At 42.5% G+C, this 18,948-nt stretch overlaps 1 protein-coding gene across 7 annotated transcripts in view; it reads left to right on the forward strand.

Moving 5' to 3' along the window:
- The window catches only part of eif4g3a (eukaryotic translation initiation factor 4 gamma, 3a), a 130,054-nt gene that overhangs the window by 4,523 nt on the left and 106,583 nt on the right, over positions 1–18,948 (forward strand). For all 7 annotated transcript variants that reach the window (XM_056273128.1, XM_056273129.1, XM_056273130.1 and 4 more), the window contains exons 2-4: positions 13,164–13,236; positions 16,782–16,949; positions 17,868–17,960. In XM_056273128.1, the coding sequence (XP_056129103.1) occupies positions 13,164–13,236; positions 16,782–16,949; positions 17,868–17,960 (334 nt within the window). The remainder of the gene's footprint in view (positions 1–13,163; positions 13,237–16,781; positions 16,950–17,867; positions 17,961–18,948) is intronic.

An 18,948-nucleotide genomic window follows, 5' to 3' on the forward strand; every position in this document is an offset into this window, starting at 1 on the left:
ATGTTGAGATGTTCTCATGAGTACACTCACTGTGTGGTGTTAAAAATAAACTGCCGAGTTGTCTTCACTAGGTGTGTGCCTTGCAGGGAATAGACACACATTCTACATCATATTTACAAAATCAGGGTACCTGCTGTGTGTTTAAAAGGTCTGAAAATGTCTCATGTTATATTATCTACATATAAGGCATTGGAAGTTCTCGAATACAGTTACATTTTAATTTTACCTAGAGGTTGTAGCCTCTTGTGCTGTTTTGATGTAGAAGGATATCAGACTAATAGCCTGGAAACCAGACGAATCTGCGAGCTCGTGTTTTATATTTGCTGTAGCATATACACGTCTGGCCACCCTCCCATTCAGATTTCCAGCCGACCTGACTCAAGCTGAGCCAATCACAATCATGTATGCAATATTAATGATAATAATAATTATATATATATATATATATATATATATATATATATATATATAATCCAGTGAGTCAGGTACATTTTTTATGAGACAGTACAAGCCTGTTTCATGCCATAAGCAATCATCAGCTCACTAGATTATTTTGCTCCTTATTTGTTGAGCACTTTCCCTACCATAGAGTGTTTCTTTTAACAAAGTTATATACTAATAATGATAATGACAATAGTAATAATAATAATAATTTGTGATATTGGGTTATACAAATAAAATTGACTAGGCTTAATATGGGGTGGGTGTGATTACAATGCCCTTTTCTTTTTCCTCACCCACATTCCGGCAACTCTGTCTCTGATTGGCTGGTACTCATTACCTCCGTTGGCTAGGCTGGATAAGGTTTGGGATAGGGCTAGCCAATCAGACGCAGAGTAGGGGCGGGTCTTCCCGGAATGCGGGTCTGTAAAATAAATAACGCTGACGTACAGAGGAGTGCCATTGGCTACCACTGATGTGGAGTGGTCTATTGAATCCACTATCTAGCATTAAACGAACTGGATGGTATATGTTCTCTAAAAGAATAGCAAACGACTGCACTTAAGTCTTTTGTTGATAATAAAGATGGGTTTGCAGTACTTCCTTACATGATTTGGTAAAAGTTTAAGCACTACGTCACGTTTCATTGCTCTGATTGGTTGTGGGTCTATCCAGTTGCGTCCAGAGGCATTTTGGTCTATGCCCCTTGGAAATCGAAAATGAACTGAGAGGAGCCAGACTAATTAGCATTTGTGAATTTGTCTGGTTCCCAGGCAGTCTAGTCATGCAGGCCTAATTTCTAATAGGTTGTCATTTTCAGTTATGCTGGTATCGGACTACACAATATTTTTGTCTTTTATGATGGTCACCATGTCAATCATAGAGCCATAAATTCTTGTCGGGAGACTGGCAACACTATGACCCTGATCATACCCAATCATCGTATGCTGCCTTTGATGACCTTGCGCGAGTTCATAGGTTGTCGGGGAGGGGGGTCCAGAAATTGTCAATCATGGCTACAGAAATGCTCTGTGCGATGCTGCCGGTCTTGTGTTCCGAAATGAAAAAGGAAAGAAAGAAAACATGATTGTGGAGCTGTTGTGGTTAGTGCTACTGGGGAATGATGATCTAGCATAGCTTAACTAGTTACTCACTCGGTTGCTGAAGTGCTTCCGCTATTTCTCGTCAACATTTAGCCTATCTTTTTTGACTCTATCATGGCACTCCCCCAAGGAAACGTCAAAAAAGTAGGGTTATTGTTGCCACTGTGAACAGTGGCAACAATAACCCTTTTCTCGGCTTCATCCTTCCACCTAATGGCCGCAATGGCAGCATCCCTCTTTCTCTTTGCCATGTTTACATATGTGCATCAGAGAACACTCTGTCATCCTATTGGTCAACGCCAAGGAACATGTCATAGGAGATGCCAGACTAGGCAGGAAAATACAAAAAAATGCTGACATGCTACACTTTTCGTTGGGGTGTCGTGGGGTGTCTCAGATGCCACATCACAGTTCTTTGATTATGTCATACTACACGGGGTAAAGATGCCTGTCCATCATTCTTGACATTCATAATCGGGCCCGATGCTGGAAATTTTGTGTCAAAATTGGGCTGAAATCGTGTCGTCTGATCCCAGCAGTACAGTTGCAACGTTTACATTTATTTGAATTGCAAATCAGCGTTTCTTTCTAACTGGAATTAAAATGCTCTTAAAAAGCCTTGAATCCAGCATGGTAAAACACCATGAAAATATTAGGAACAAACTCCCAATACTGTGTATTATCCTCTATTTTTTCAAAGAATTGACAACACATGCAGTCATCTCAACAACCAACCCACCCATTCCTTGTTTCTGGTGTTCATGTCTCACTTGTCTCAAGGGTAAAAAAAACCCTATTTTCACCTGTTTCCTCCTCCTCCATAAATGAGATTGAAGTGCATTTAATTGCTGAAACTAAAACCTATTAGCATAAGAATATCTGGGTATCCTCCAGAGATTCACCCACTCGGTCTTTATTTCATGGGATGAGCTGGTGACCCTAAATCCTTTTAAATTGTAGTGTTTCATGTTCCTGCTAAACTTTTCATTTTTCCTACAGAGTAATATTGCCATGAATAGGTGTTTGAGATCATTTCTAGAATATAGTTTGTTTTTGTTTTTTTTCTTCCTTCCAGCTTTATTCAACTTTAAGGGGAACATTTGTATTTTTGACGGCTTTATTGTAAAAAAAAGAAATGAGACCTATATCTAAAAAGAAAAAAAATTAATCAAAGCTTATAACCAGCCACCATAGAATATCTCCAGGATCAGTTGCTCAACGATCTTTTTAGTAAGAGGGTTGAATCTAGCCTATCACCTATTGTCAGTACTTAAGTAAATGAGCAGTCTTCCATCTTTGTGAGGTCTAAATGTTCTTGTATGCTTATGCATGTGTGTGTGTGCGTATGTTTTTGTGCTTTTATCTTTGTGAGGACCAATTTCAGTTTTTATCACAGTGAGAACATTTTGGCTGGTCTGTACTTCTTTAAGGGTCTATTTTAGGGTAAGGACTTAGAGTTTAAGGTTAGAAATAGGTTAATATTAGGGTAATGGTTAAGGTTACGCATTTAGTTCTGATGGTTAGGGTTAAAGGCGAGGGAATGAATGTGGTCAATCAGGGGTCCTCACAAAGATACAAATACAAGAATGCGTGTGTGTGTGTTGTTCAAGAGAGAGTGAGCAGTAGAAACAGAGACTATGTGTGCATGTGTGAATGGCCGGTGGGCCTCCAGAAGAAAAATAGGTTTTGTATCTGCACCATCTGGGCTGTCTCCCCTTACTTCCTGTGCCTCCAACGTGAACCCAATGCACTGAGAGTTCCAGGTAATGAGAATAGAGGGAAGAGGCTTGGCCATTGCCAAGGGAGATGAGAGGACTTTGCAAGTCCAATTGGATGGATGTCACTATAATAGGGTCATACTGGTGTGTTGCTAAATTGTACTGCTGCGATAATGTTTTATCTACCCACTGACATATTGAAATTGTGTTATCGTATAATAGTGAGAATTTGTTTTAGTATGCATTGCTCTAGTATTTATGCAGGATGGGCAGGTTAGGCTAAAAAAAAAAAGTTACTCTCTTATTTTAACCCTTTCTTTACTGTCTTGCTTGGATATATATACTGATGAGCCAAAACATTATGACAAACTGCCTAATATACTGTTGTTTCTCCGTGTGCCGCCAAAACAGCGCCAACCCGCCGAAGCATGGACTCTACAAGACCCCTCATGGTGTTCTGTGGCATCTGGCACTAAAACATAGGCAGCAGATCCTTTAAGTCTTGTAGGTTGAGAGGTGGAGTCGACGTGAATTGGATTTGTTGGTCCAACAAATCCCACAGATGCTCAATTGAATTGAGACTTGGAGAATTTGGAGACCAGGGCAACACCTTGAACACTTCATCATTTTCCTCAAACCATCCCCGAACAATGTGTGCACTGTGGCAGGGTGCATTATTCTGCTGAAAGAGGCCAATGCCATCAGGGAATATCGTTGCCATGAAGGGATGTATCTGGTCTGCAACAATGTTTAGGTGAGTGGCATGTGTCAAATTGACTTTCACGTCAATGGCCAGGCACAGGGTTCCCCAGCAGAACATTGCCCAGAGCATCACACTGCCTCCATTGGCTTGTTGTCTTCCCACAATGCATCCTGGTGCCATCACTTCCCCAGGTAAATGGCACACACGTACACGGCCATCCACGTGATGTAAAAGTAAACGGGACTCATCGGACCAGGCGACCTTCTTCCACTGCTCCAAGGTCCAGTTCTGACGCTCATGTGCCCATTGTAGACACTTTTGATGGTGGACAGGGGTCATCATGGTTACTTTGACCGGACTGTGGCTACACAGCCCCATACTCAGCAGGGTGCGATGCACTGTGTGTGGAGACACATTACTCCTGTAACCATCATTGAAATTTTCTGTGACTTGTGCCACAATAGAGCTTCTGCCGGTTTGGACCTTACGGGATAGTCTTCATTGCACTTGCACATCAATGAGCCTTGGGCCCCCAACACCCTGTCAGCGGTTTGTGGGTTGTCCTTCCTTGGACCACTGTCGGCATGTACTCACCACAGCTGAACAGGAGCACACCACAAGCCTTGCCGTTTCAGAGATGCTCTGACCCAGTTGTCTGGCCATAACGATTTGGTGCCTTGTCAAAGTCACTCAGGTCTTTATTCCTGCCTGTTTCTCCTACATCCAACACGTTGACTACGAGAACCAATTGTTCGCCTACCATCCAATCTACCCAGATCTTGACATGTGCCCTTGTTTGGAGATAATAAATGTTATTTGGTTCACCAGTGAGTGGTTATGTTTTGGCTCATCAGTGTATTTGAGGACTGTCATTTGTCATGGACTGAGGGTAGAGTATGTGATCACTTCTGTTGCCTACCAACATGGGGATCGGCGGTTCGAATCCCCGTGTTACCTCTGGCTTGGTAGGGTGTCGCTACAGACACAATTGGCCGTGTCTGTGGGTGGGAAGCCGGATGTGGGTATGTGTCCTGGTCATTGCACTAGCGCCTCCTCTGGTCAGTCGCGGCGCCTGTTCGGTGGGGAGAGGGAACGGAGGAATAGCATGATCCTCCCACGCACTACATCCCCCTGGTGAAATTCCTCACTGTCAGGTGAAAAGAAGCGGCTGGCGATTCCACATGTATCAGAGGAGGCATGTGGTAGTCTGCAGCCCTCCTCGGATCTGCAGAGGGGGTGGAGTAGCGACCAGGACGGGTCGGAAGAGTCGGGTAATTGGCTAAATACAATTGGGAGAAAAAGGGGGGGGGGAAATCCGAAAAAAAAAGTATGTGATCACCCGTTCATTTCTAAGGGGGGGTTATTTTTTACCCAACCACGCGTTTTCACTGCATTCCTGATCGAATATTTGCTATTTGTGGCTCTATAGCCCTTCCCCTCCTACCACACCCTTTCCCTTCCTCTCACTCACTTACACACTCGGCACTTAAGTGGCTTTACAGTAAGCTAATGATGAAGCAGGAGCAGCAGGGTCTTTTCCTCCCCTGTGGCTCTAAACAAGGCTTACAGGTCACTATAGGGTCTAAGGACACAGGACTGGCCTTAGCGAACGTAAGATCTCCCAGGAGCACTAAAGGCAATATATAATATCATATTTTGAACTGTATATATACCTACATGTATTTTCTACATGCTGGACATATTAACATTTGCCAAGTTAACTTTACCAAACCACTTTCAATGAAAAAAAGTCAATTTGCCACCCTCTTTAGGTTAAAGTTTTCAACCCAATTGTGCTGCCCCCAATCACCACCACCACACCAATTTATGATGTAGTGTTGAAGATTTTGAGTTGGTCTGGTGGGCAGAAACTTAAAAAAAAAAAAAACTTTCAAACTGTCAGTCAAAGGTGCTTCTCCTCACCCCAGGATTTAGAGATGCCCCCCTTCTCTACCTTGCTCTCCACCCCACAACTTGCCATTTTTAAGAAGTATGCATTGAGAGGAGACGAGCTGAAACAACTTGCACTGATTCTGGAGCTACTTAAACCCGTCAACTGCATGCTACCGCTAATGAATGATGTCATTGGTTAAAAATGTTAACATGAGGTTGGTAACAGCTTTTCAAAGAAAATGTCAAAATGTTGTGTTTGAATGCTTTAAGAGGTGTGATCAAATGGATAGGTTGAAATTTCACTGTAACAGGCAAGGTTATGATCCTTAAAAACAGATCCTTGGTCTATACTCTTGCATGTCATTTCAGCTTGGATATATTTCACTTAGGTCATTGACCCCACCAACCATCCCCCATCCCTCCGTTGCACTTGATAACGTGTCCTGTCCATTGTAATAAAGTAAGCCAGGGTTAAATGGGAATCTGTCACCACTGGCCTTATTTTGTGCAGTGTCAATTTGCTGGCTGGTGTGGGTGATTACTCGGCAAACAAAATGTCTTTGATTTTATACTGATGATGCCACTTTCTGAAGCAACACCACTAACATTGTGCTTTACCCCTTTTCTTGAGCCGAAAATTAATTAGGATCAACCTCATGACTGAGGCTGAATTATTGCGGTCAGCTTCCTTCATGGTGATGGCTGCTATTTGCAGCAGGCTTGATTACAAAGTGGGTACATGTGCTTCTGCATCCACCTGTTCTTCGGACATCCACATACAGGGCTTGACATGGACCATTTCACAGATAATGCCACATTTTTTGATTTTATGTTGCATCATGGGAGAGTGCAGTGCATTGTGGGTTAGCCTGGAGACAAAAAAACAATCAACATCACCAAGTAGAATGAAGCCAATGACTTCAATGCATGAAAAGTTTCCGATTTATGGTCTCATGTAATGTCTTTGGACATACCTACCTGTAAGTGACCAAAGCAAAGCTCAGTTGATAGAAAACTGTAAATGGCTAAGGGATTCAATTTACAGTGAGGTGTAAGTGGATATACACTTTGTTATTACCCGGAAGAGTAGAGAGCTCAGAAGCTGCAACTTGATGGTACATTCATGTGGCTCCCAGACCCAGATAAACTACAGCATGGATGGATGGGACGATAGTTCGACATCCCTACCTGAGCTTGCTCGGCTTTCTAAACAGCCCATAGCTTTCTGTACTTTGGAGGACATTGGTGATAGTTGACCCTTTCACTGATGACATGTTCCTTGTATATAATCTCCCTTTCACCCTTTTTCGGGTGGTGTGTGTGTGTGGGTGTGTGTCTTCCTCAAGTTCGAGTCCTCTACCAGAGGCCTGGGAGTTTGAGGGTTCTGCACCATATCTTATCTATTCCTAGGACTGCACTCTTCTGGACAGAGACCTCCGATGTTGTTCCTGGAATCTGCTGGAGCCACTCCGTTTTGGGGGTCACAACCCTTAGTGCTCCTGTTACCACTGGGACTACTGTGGATTACACCTTTCACATCCAATTTAGTTCTTCCTTCAACCCTTGGTATTTCTCTAGCTTCTAATGCTGTTTCTTCCTGATGTTGCTGTCACTCGGGATTGCGACATCGATCACTGCTGGTGTCCTCTGTTCCTTGTCGACCACCACAATGTCTGGTCAGTTAGCCATCACCTGTGTGTCAGTTTGGAAATTGAAGTCCCACAGGATCTTAGCTATGCCATTCTGAAACACCTTTGGCGGTGTCTCCCATTTGGACTTGGAGGCTTCCAGTCTGTATTGTGTACAGATGTTCCTGTAAACTCTCCCAACCATTTGGTTATGCCTTTCAGTGTATGCTTCCTGTAAACTCTCCCAGCCACTTGGATATGCCTTTCAGTCTCCCCTTCCCAGCTAGCATTTCACAGCCTGCATCTTGGGTCTTGTCTGGTGTGGTAGACCCCTGCTTTAACCAATCTGGTGCTGAGTGCCTGTTCTTGTGCTGCTGTGATCAGAGCCTCTGTGCTGTCGTTCAGTTCAGCCTTTTTTAGCAGCTGGTAGGATTTCTCTATAAGCCACATCTATCTGTCGACGGTACATCCCATGGAGGAGCTTGAGCTTCCATGATACCGCCTATTATTCCTCCCCACTCTCTTTCCTCTGCTGTCTGAGGTCCTCACACAGCAGTTTGTCCTAGGGGGTGGCTCTTTCTGACATACTCATTGATCCTTGTTTCATCCTCAATAGTGGCTCTGACACTCACTAACTCTTGGCTCCCATCTTTTCGCTTATCTTACAGTCTCAGGCTCTCAGGCTGCTGGACTTCGGGTGGAACCCTCCATGCATTTTGAGGCATTTCGTGTCCTGATATCTGTGGCCTTTATCTCCTACTTTGGTCATCTTATTAATCTAGTTGGATATCTGATGGCTGGTAGGGCATATGTGTTGGTGGCTTGGATTTTATTCTTCCCATTGAGCTGGCTCGTCAGGACCTGCCTCACTCTCACGGTATTGGGCTGTAGCTGACGTCCTTGCTGCCTCCTCATGGATTCCATTTGCCTGTGGAATACCCAGGTATTTGTAACTGACCTGTATGTCTGTTATCCTACCATCTGGTAATTCAACCCCTTCAGTACTCACCACCTTTCGTTTTTTTGCCCCCTTTCGACTGCACTTGTCCAGTCCGCATGACATCCCGATGTTGTTGCTGTAGATCCTGGTGAGATAGATCAAGTCAATGTCTCGCTCATTCCTGGCATACAGCTTGATGTCATCCATGTATGGTGGCTGATGGTAACTCCACTTCTGAACCTGTGTCCATTATCCACTCTTTGTGATGATCTGACTGAGGGAGTTCAGGCCTATGCAGTACAGCAGCGGGGATAGTGCATCACCTTGGTATATGCCATATTTGATGATTGTCTTTGAGTTGGCCTCTAGTGTTGTTTTCCACTGCCACATTGAGTTCTTGATGAAGGCTATTAGTGTCCTGTTGGCTTTGTATAGTGCCAAGCACTCCAGTAACCATGTATGGGCCTTTGAATTGTAGGATTTCTTGGAGTCAATCCAGGCTATTTTTTTTAACTGTTGCAAACATTTATTGAAAAGGTAACAGTAGACAGTAAACAGTTAAATAAATACAAACGTGTGGTGTGACACAATCAAAATAGCAACAGTGTAGCATGCCTACCGACTAAGTACCTTTTTTTTAAAAAAAATTCTAAACCAATGTTGAAATAAAAGATCTCCAACACATCAAGCTCTACAGCATCAAAAAGGATAAGAATTAAAAATTAAAACACAGGAGAGAATAGTGAGGCAACTGTAAGCTTTAGCATGGCTTCCAGACTACAGACCTCCCACCAAATCAAAGAAATCCCAAGAAAAAAAAAAAAACAGAAAAAAATAACAAAAAAAACTCGTAGACCATCTCCAATATATCTTACCCCACACCCTACTACACTATTTAACCAAAATCCAACATCACCTTCCCTACTTCCCCAATCACAATGAAAGTGCTCCCCTCCACAAATCCACTCATAAACTCTTCTCTAACGTTATACTCTTAAAAATATTCCACACCTCAGCTTTCCTCATTTCATAATAGGCCATATTCCTCCTTAACTTGATGGCAAACCTTGCATGGCTTAAAGCATAATTTAATAATACATCTTTTCACTTTACCAGTCGCCCGAAACAACCACAATTCTCTCCATTCCATTCTGTCAACAAACCTGCGGATCATCAACAAATATGCAGATCATAAATAAGATTTCCATTCTGTCAACAAACCCACCAATGTGTGTGGGCTGTGCTCAGGTTGTTCTGTCTGGTCTTAAGAAGCTTGGGTGACTGCTCTCACCTAGTAGCTGATGCTTTGACCCTCTGGTGTTGTTTCCAATTCCTTTCAGAGTTTCGCTCATGTATTGACTCGTGCCCATTCAGCTTTATACGTGTGTGTGTTTAAAAACTATAATGCTGCAGTAATAGTATGGTATATAGTGCATTTTTTGAGTTTTTTAAGTACACTTGCATGTTTCCAACTTCCTTTTTGAACTCTGAATAAATTTATCTCGCGGAAGTTTTTGTGCATCACATTTACCTGTCAGGATATCTCCAGTCATTATCAGAGCCTACAACCACACAATGATCACGACCATTCCATTATGGTATGAGTGAAAATGTGCTGAAATTTACAGCAGTGCAATGATATACAATGTGTTTGCTCACCTTGCAGCAGATTGATTGTCCCCAGGTTATCCCACAATGCACAGGGCTCTGCCATGATATAGCGCAAAATCACCAAATATGATGGGATCTGTGAAATGGGTCTGTTAAGGGTATCTCACCTAAGTACATTTTCCATCTCCCAGGACAATCATCTCCTCACGGCTCTATAAAAGGTCAGCCTTCAACTATACAACAATATGGCCCTTGGACACATTTTTCACCACCAGGGAATGTGCTTTAATCCTACTTTTTGTTAAAGTAAACAGGCAATGTTATTCTAATTAAAAATTATAATGAACATTGAGGGGAGTAACAAAATTATCATATTCATTCTCAGGTTTGTATGAGCTTGTGTTAGAGGAAAGCACAGCAGTAGCAAGTGTATGCTACTGTTAGCTTGACTGTAAACGAATCCACACAAGACTGTCTGTAGCCAAAAACTGATTTTATGTTTATAACAAAGTAAAATATTTGTTTCAAGGTTTGTCTTGCACAAACCTTTCAGTCAAATGGATTGATTGTGCCAGTTAACCATAGCAAGATATGAAAAAAAAACCTTGGCAATATTTGTATTAGTTTGCTAGTTAAACATGCACTTTTCTGTGTTGCTTAAATGTCAAATGCAGGCAGAAAATAGTTTGTCAATTTTTACTTGTTTTTATCCACGTAGAGTGTCATGTGGAAGCTCATCCTGGTTAAATCCATGGCACAAGATGTTCCCTGTAACAATTCTACCTAATAAGTGGCAGAGAACATAGGCTGCTGGACCCACCAGTTTTTATGATCTGGACATTACTTGAGAGCAATCATTGCATTTCTCCCTCCAGCCCAGCCAAATGTTCATAAAGTCAATCCTTTTACATTTGAACGCTTAAATTCAAAGTTGTATGCTTAAAGTTGAACTTTCACATATGAGTATGGAAGAAACGGTGGGATCTAGCTTGTGGGCCACTTTTTTTCCAACTTTTTTCCAACAAGTCTTTTGTACCATGCAGTTATCACTGGTGCCAGTACTGCCTACAAATGTGTTCAGCAAGCAACATCAATGTTAGTCCCAGTTGCCTCTGCACATACAACTTTTCCAAAGACAGTTCACCACTAAATTGCAATTGCTACAAACGGATCAGGTGTTAATGCCAGTAGGGTCTGAAGAGACACCAAGCCTATCAAATATATGATGGTGTCAGCTGATCATATTCTCCTTTGCCATCCCCTTGCCCAGTGTGCTTCTGATGATGACCCTAGGACCTCCCCAGTACAAGTGTGCCCCTGTTGCCCTGGGTGAATCTCTCTCCTTCCTTCTGTTTATATTCCGCTAGAAACAACATCCCTGTCAACAATAAGTCAGCTAGTGCAGACAGATCAGGTTGTTTTGGAGTGCCTCCAATACATAGAGTTTTGTGTTTATCTTTCCCAACAGCCTTGTTAGCAGACTTGAGCTCAAACTGCCTTTGCTAAATTGTGATTTGTGTTTGTTTTTTGTTTTTTTCTTTACCTGCTGGATTGTTTTGGCTTACTGCATCAGTCCAATTCACACAGGTTTCAGGTGACTCAGTCACAATGTACACTACTTAACTTGAAATGTTAACTTTTGCTGTGATTATCTAATCTTATCAGGCACTCATTGTTCTGGGCACCAGACCTCACTTGGCTGCTCCTCAAAGCATGTCAAAACAAAAGCTGAGAAATGCAAAAACTGTTTGACCCAGGTCTGTTCCTCAGCAGCCCAAGTTCTCAGTTCCTTTGCCCCCAGGCTGTCAGGACACTGAAAAACACAGCTTGTAATGATACTTTTTTCACATTTTATTTGGATACGTGTGTGCATTTTATTATACCGTCTTTCCCAAATGCTCCAGCCACACAGCAGGTCTTTTCCTTGCTGTACATTTGCTTTAATTCTCTTTTTTTATCTGTTTTCTTCAAAGGTACTCATTCTCTTCTCTCCCTTGTTCTCTTTCTCTTTTGCTTCTTCTTTTGCGTTCTGTGAGGAGAGGAGCTGTTGGAAGGGGTCCAGGAGATATGTGGGCCCCTGCAAGGCAAGGAGTGAGGGAGAGAAGGAAGACAGCCACAGGGAAAGACAGGCATTATTTGGGAGAGAGGAAGAAAGCCAGACTTTTGGTTTCCCTTAAACCATGTGACTAGCAGTGCGTGAGCTGAAATTTCTGTCACAGACAACTTCCTGAACAGGTTGCAAACTGCTGCAGACAGTTTCTACTGCCATCGGGCTATTATACACTAACTCTGTCCCTCCTCCTCTCTCCTCACCATTTGATTGATACCTCCAAAATATTCTCCTAATCACATGCTTCAAAGGCATTATGAAATGGAGATTTTTAACTTTTTTTTTGGCACAGGCACATTGTTGATTTTATGAGAATGAATCAAGCCAGGGATATGTGCTTACCTATGTTCTGATCGGCCTTTTCATTGATATTTTAGACCTGGCAAAGGAGAAAATGAAAAGGAATGAAAAATAATTTCACATCCTTCTGTAAATTTTTCTGAAAGAACTGAGCAGGATTCCATTCCATAAACCTCACCAGACCCCATTGTAGGAGGTTTGGGGCAGTCCAGAAATCCATGTCAGGATTTCTGTTGAACACATGTGCAGAGTGGTGAAGGTACATGGTGTACTCTTAGAGATCAGGCATTATGGGTGTGAGGGGAAATTTAGGTGGGGGCAAGAGTTGTAACAGATGAGAGGAAAATCCTCAAAATTACACAAGCCATACTATTGGGGATGAGGAAAGCCCTTTGGGTTTGTATCAGTTAGTTGTCGTATCAAGTATTGCATAAAGACTTCATATTATGCTAAAAAAAAGTTATGAAATGAAATGTACACAGCAGAGTTGCCATGTTGACTGTACAGCAAACCACTGCTTTGGTTTGGTCTGCAACTTCATGATTTGGAACACAACTTGCATCAGACATAGAAGAGTAGGACAACAGTCTTGTTGGTGCTCCTGTCTCTGTTTTTGCAGTCTGTTGTTAATAGTGCCCCATGTGTCACCTCCCACCCACCTACCATGTGACCCCATTTTAAGCCCTCAGCTGCCTCCTTAACGCATCATCTCTCAGAATCCCACGGGTTCAGCCATCGCTAGACGATCGCATCTTCCCCACACAGCCTGGAGTCGCTGCAGTCTACAGCGTGAGTACAGCATCCAACCCTTAATCAAATATACTTGCACACACACACGTACAGATTGTGTGGAAATACAAGATATCCTCATATAGTTGAATCTAAATTATGAGTGGACCTCCACGACCACACATGTACAAACACTTGCTTCAGCATGCACTTTGCACTGGGCTTTGACTTATTTTGTTGTTGTATGATATACTACATTGATTCTCGCAAATTGTGAACATTTCTGGCTCCACCACTACCTTTTATATTTATCATTTCTTAGCATGTGTCCACATGCCTGCTGCAAAAATCTTTAAAAGTATTCTTTAACCCTGTAAACACACTATGTGGGGCCCTTTTTACAGGGCTTGTTTGTGTCTAGACATTTTGAAGTACCAACTTTGATGAGAATGTGGCATTAGGATATATAGCAGCATATGAGTAATATGACTTGATTAATAATTAGACCAATAAGATGAGGTAGTAAAATGAGGTATCTCACATACTGCAATTTCTTGCAAACACCTTTGCACTGTGACATAGTTGGTACACTATCACTCTAGTAAGTTATCCTATCGAGTAGGAGGAAACAAGCTTTTTTTGCCTTTTTTTTCAGTTGTGAAGTGATCATTGAAGTTTTTGTCTCTATGCTCTTAAATAACACCTGACAGTATGAGCTCTAGGTTAAAAAAAAAGAAGTGATCCTTAAAAGGAATCGGGACAATTAGATGAGAAAAATACTCACACAAAATGTATAAGAAATTGAATCTCCAAAGTCATTAAACAAACTGTCATGCACTGATTTTATTGTTGTAGCTGATAAAGCTCAAGTACTTTATGATATATTTGTGTGGAGACAGTGTGACATAGACAATTGTGTTCACACAATCCTCCTACCCACTAGTATCTTGGTATTATCTTGGATTGAGATTACCCATATCCTTCCCAAATGGATGATGATGGACAGCAATCGATGATCAGCTGTGCGGAGCAGAACCTGTCAGTTTGCTCCTGTGTTGTGCTTAGCTTCTCTATTCCATGCTGAGCCAAATATGTATTTACTTTGAGGGTAGTGATCTGTAAGGGGGAAGAGTACAAGAAGCTACTGAGCAGTGAACACCCTATCCAGATATCTGATTTTGAGATACAGCTCACCCTTTGTTCATTGTTACATAACTTATAAATGACTGTGCATGCTTCAAAATTTGGTAGAATGAGAACAGTGAACATTTGCTTTTTTTGTATAATTCAAATTTGTTTTTCATTTTCATGTATTTTATTTTGTGTCCAGATGAATAGATTCAACTTTATCTGATTTCTACACCTGGATTATTGAGCATGCATTGAGACAATTTATATTTCACAGTTCATGTTTACGTGAAAAAAATTAACTAAGCTGACGAAACAAGCGACAGACACTTTTGGACGATGCATCAGGGTTCTTCCAGCTCCTTTTTAACTTTTTCTTGTTGAAAATAGAAGGCTGGTGTGTTTTAAGCCAGCTGGTGTTACTCTGATCTCTGTTGCTGAAAGCAAAGTAAAAATACTCAGAAATGTTTTTGTTTTGTTTTTGTCCCCCCCCCCCCCCCCCCAAAAGATATGTTAGCCCAATGCATGATGTCCCGACTCGTGTGACACATAAAAGAAATGAATTGGTGCCATTACGTTAAGCCATGCATTGCACAGAAATTAGACTCTTACTTGCAAAAATTGGTCATGGTCTTTTTTTTTTCTTCTTTTTTTTATGTACCAAAAACACTGCACAGAAACATTGCAGGTTTGCCACAGATTTTCTTTTTGGTGTAGGTTTAAGGAGTTTTAATTGCAATAATGATGACATCAGTGGAATGATAACATGCCCGTGAAAGACTTTGGTCTGCTGTGTAATGGGTGGCTGGGTTTACAACAACTCCCGTGTTTCCTTTTTTCTGACATATAGCTCCCATACGGCTGTGCGCTGCCCCTCCCCCCACTCCATCACCTCGCATGTCTTCTCAATCAGTCATTCGCTGGGAGCAGAACAGGCTCCTCCCCTGGCAACAGCCACAAGATTAGCTGCTTTATCCCGGGTCAGCTGAGGGAAGTGGGCCACACAGACGAGATGGAGTGATGCAGTGGGCACTGATACTGTAGAAGCTGCCCAGAATATAGCCTGTAGTGCTTGGTGGCTAAGGGGGGAAAAAAAGAGCAGTTCTAAGATGTTAGCATTAAGATGTTTTTTATATAGCTAGCTGTATGGAAACGCTTGTCCTGTTGTAACTGAAGGGTTATGCGGGGAGGAAAGAAAACAAGCCCTTGAGAGTAGGGGTGCATTGCCCAGTTCATCTGCCAGGCTTATTGACTGCTGGCTGCTCTCTACCTGCAGTATCTTCTCTTTCCCTGATGTGGCAGACCTACTGCAGCAACAGGCAGTGCCCACAGGGGTGCTAGCCCAAGGCTTGAGTAGCCAATGCACATCATCCCCAGAGCCCATGCTTAAGAACTAGTTCGAATCTTGTCCATACAAATGGCCCAAGTGCTCAGTCAGCCCAATAGGTTCATACTGACGAGGTCAACTTAGTAAATGCCTTCGTTACCAGCACAATCACACTCACTTGACTGCAGACAATTGAAAATTACATGTATTGTTTTGACCCAGTTTTGCATCACGATGCCCCTATAACCTCCAGACATTATTGCATAGCATATCTTGGCATAATAGGCTGCAGGAGAAGCTAGGACCAAACCAAACTAGACCATGCACAAATGCATAGCACAGGTTTCCACCGCTGCACACATACTGGAGCTAATCCGCAGGCTGAATTTACATTCCTCAGCAGGAGGGAGGACTAATGGCCTGTGGAATGCTGCTTCTACTGCCCCATCTCTGTGTGTGTGTGTGCGTGTGTGTGTGTGTGTGTGTGTGTGCGCGCGCGCGTGCACACACACAACAGATGTATCTGTGTGTTAAGATTGGAACATGCTTCTACATATGTGCATGTAAATGTCTACACAAAGAAGGTTTTTTTTTAGGAAAGTGGCTCTCGGAAGACCCACAGTACCCACAGTAGGTTAACCATGTCCACTGAGCTACCCGCACAACTGATGCGGATTGGTTAAGCAGGGAAAGGCTATCTGTTATATCTCACAAAACCCAACTGTAGCAGATACAAAGGAGCTGACCTACCATACACACAGACACAAAGCAGGATGAAAGACAAATGAAAAGTAGATGCACACTGAGGGTTTTTGCACTCTATTTTGTTTTTGTTTTTTTCCTTGTTTCTGTGTCCAGATTGCTTTGGCTATTCCGATATAATTTGTTTTGGTAAACACATCATTTCCTTCTAAGACACAAGCGGGTGCTAATAGAAGAAAGTAGCCTATGCTAGTACTACGTTTAAGTATGTAGGCATATGCCTATGCTTACATAGGTCAATGCATCCTGAACAGCCTCAAATGCACTGGTGTTTGAGCATAAATCTAGCTTCAATATTCATACAAATATCAGTCAATCTCTTCTCTCCTTCCTACCAACCTGTGGTGTTGGACTTCTTAACCTCCTGGCTCCACTTTGTTTGACACAGGTACCCAGGCATGCTGGCCCTTCTTACACTGCTCATGACATCACAAAGGGACACCCTAACTTGGCGGGCACCCCGCCCGGTCATGCCCACTCCCCGGCGCTCTCTCAGGTATCAGTACCCACAGCTTCCCCATATCGCTACCCTAAGGGCTGGGAGACAGGCGGAGGGGTGAGTTTGTCACTGTGTCCGCCGTCTTGAACATTGGTCTGTCTGTCTGCCTGCCTTTTATGACCCATATTGTTTGTCTTATTTCCTTGTTCTTTTTTTCATCTATTGATCTCTGTTTGAAATTTATTTATGCCCCAGCAGAAAGATATTTGTGCATGCCTGTATGAATTGATGCAATGTCTGTTAATCAGTGCAGCATTGCACTGTGACACACCTGTTTGTAGTTTTCCTTTGGTCAAACACATGGGTCTGAATGAATATTCTGCACTATGACAGCATTGTACAGACTGCAGCACTTCCTCCAAGCCTCCTAGCTGTTCCCTCTGAGTGAGCCTTCTAAATAAAGGGTTAATCAATTAATCATAAAGACAGAATACTAGTGACAATGCTGCTGTGACAGCGGCATCACTGAATGCATTACTGCTCTCGCACGCAAGCCCAGTGCCATCTGTGACTCAGCCTTTCTGGAAGTGTGTGACTATTGTAAGAAAGCTAGCTCTTCCTCCTTGGTGTGACCTAATGGCCTAATGCCTTATGCTGAAGCAGCTCCAATCACTCACAAGCCTTCTGTAAATAGCACAATCAGCTAGCAGAAACTTAAATTATATCAGCATTATCAGTTCCAACTTTGAGAAGTGCATGCAGAGCTGGTGTAATACAGCCCTGCTTCATAACATGTAGGGGACCAATGGCTGATGGACTTTTTGGTCCCTAAGTGTAACAGTTTATCTTGGCAGGGTGTATAAACTACATTTACTACATTCACAATTATACTTTGTCTAATTGTCTCGTACATTATTGAGGATGTTACACCCAGCCTGATAAAGTGTGAAATGTCTTGATGAAATGACTAAGCGATGGCTGTATGCTTCCTCGCCTGGATCTGAACACTGTGCTCTCCCTGTCGTCTATCGACAGTCTCCATACAACCCTGGACAGAATGCTGGCTCAGCCCCTTTAGTGTATTCTCCCCAGACACAGCCAATGAATGCACAGCCACAGAGTCGCCCGGTAAGTGCCCCTCTTTTCTCATGCCTTGTAAGCTGTATAACATATATGCGTTGGAGAACCCAAACACATCATGTTGCACAGCTACTGCCATTCAGGATCACAATTTTGATTTACCGATGGACATCTCATATTTAAGATGTGTCTCTGAGCAGCTGAATTACTGACTGACCTCTTAATTGTTTTAGTAGGAATGTGTGTCACAATTTGCTGTATCTTTTTTTTGTTGCCATTTGTATTCCTGTGTTAGAAATAAATATTAATATTTCCTGTACTTCATAAACCTTTATTGTACATACAGGCTAGATAAGCATTTTGTATTCAAGTTTCTGCCCAGCTCTATCCTTGTCATCAGGATACTACAGATTGATAAACCTGGGTCAAGTAATATTTGCATACAGGCCAATCTTTTTTTGAGTTTGACTGCTTTTAAAAGTAAACCGAGGTTAGCCACTTCAGGCTATACAGCGGGTGCCAGAAAGTTTAGATAATCAATGTGAAATTAGATGTGGTATAATTTGTAATTACAAATTATTTATGTAATTAATATAATTATTAAATAATTTGTAACTGGCGGCACAGTGGTGCAGGGGTTAGCGCTGTCGCCTCACAGCAAGAAGGTCCTGGGTTCAAACCCTGGGGTTGTCCAACCTTGGGGGTCATCCCAGGTCATCTGTGTGGCATTTGCATGTCCTTCCTGTGTCTGTGGTGGGTTTTCTCCAGGTGCTCCGGTTTCCCCCACCATCAAAAAGACGTGCATGTTAGGGTCAATACTCCTGTCTTTGCCCCTGCCGAGGCATGACAAGACGAACTGGAGTTGGTCCCCAGGTGCTGCATGGCAGCAGCACCCACTGCTCCTAGCTACACTGCTAGGGTGGGTTAAATGCAGAGTGTAATTTTCCTACGGGGATAATTAAAGTATATCAAAATCAAACTTTACAAATTGAATACTATAATTGACAAATTAGCCTGATTAGAATTGTTCTTACAC

The sequence above is a fragment of the Lampris incognitus genome, chromosome 2 (genome assembly GCF_029633865.1).
Source record: "Lampris incognitus isolate fLamInc1 chromosome 2, fLamInc1.hap2, whole genome shotgun sequence".
Taxonomy (NCBI): domain Eukaryota; kingdom Metazoa; phylum Chordata; class Actinopteri; order Lampriformes; family Lampridae; genus Lampris; species Lampris incognitus.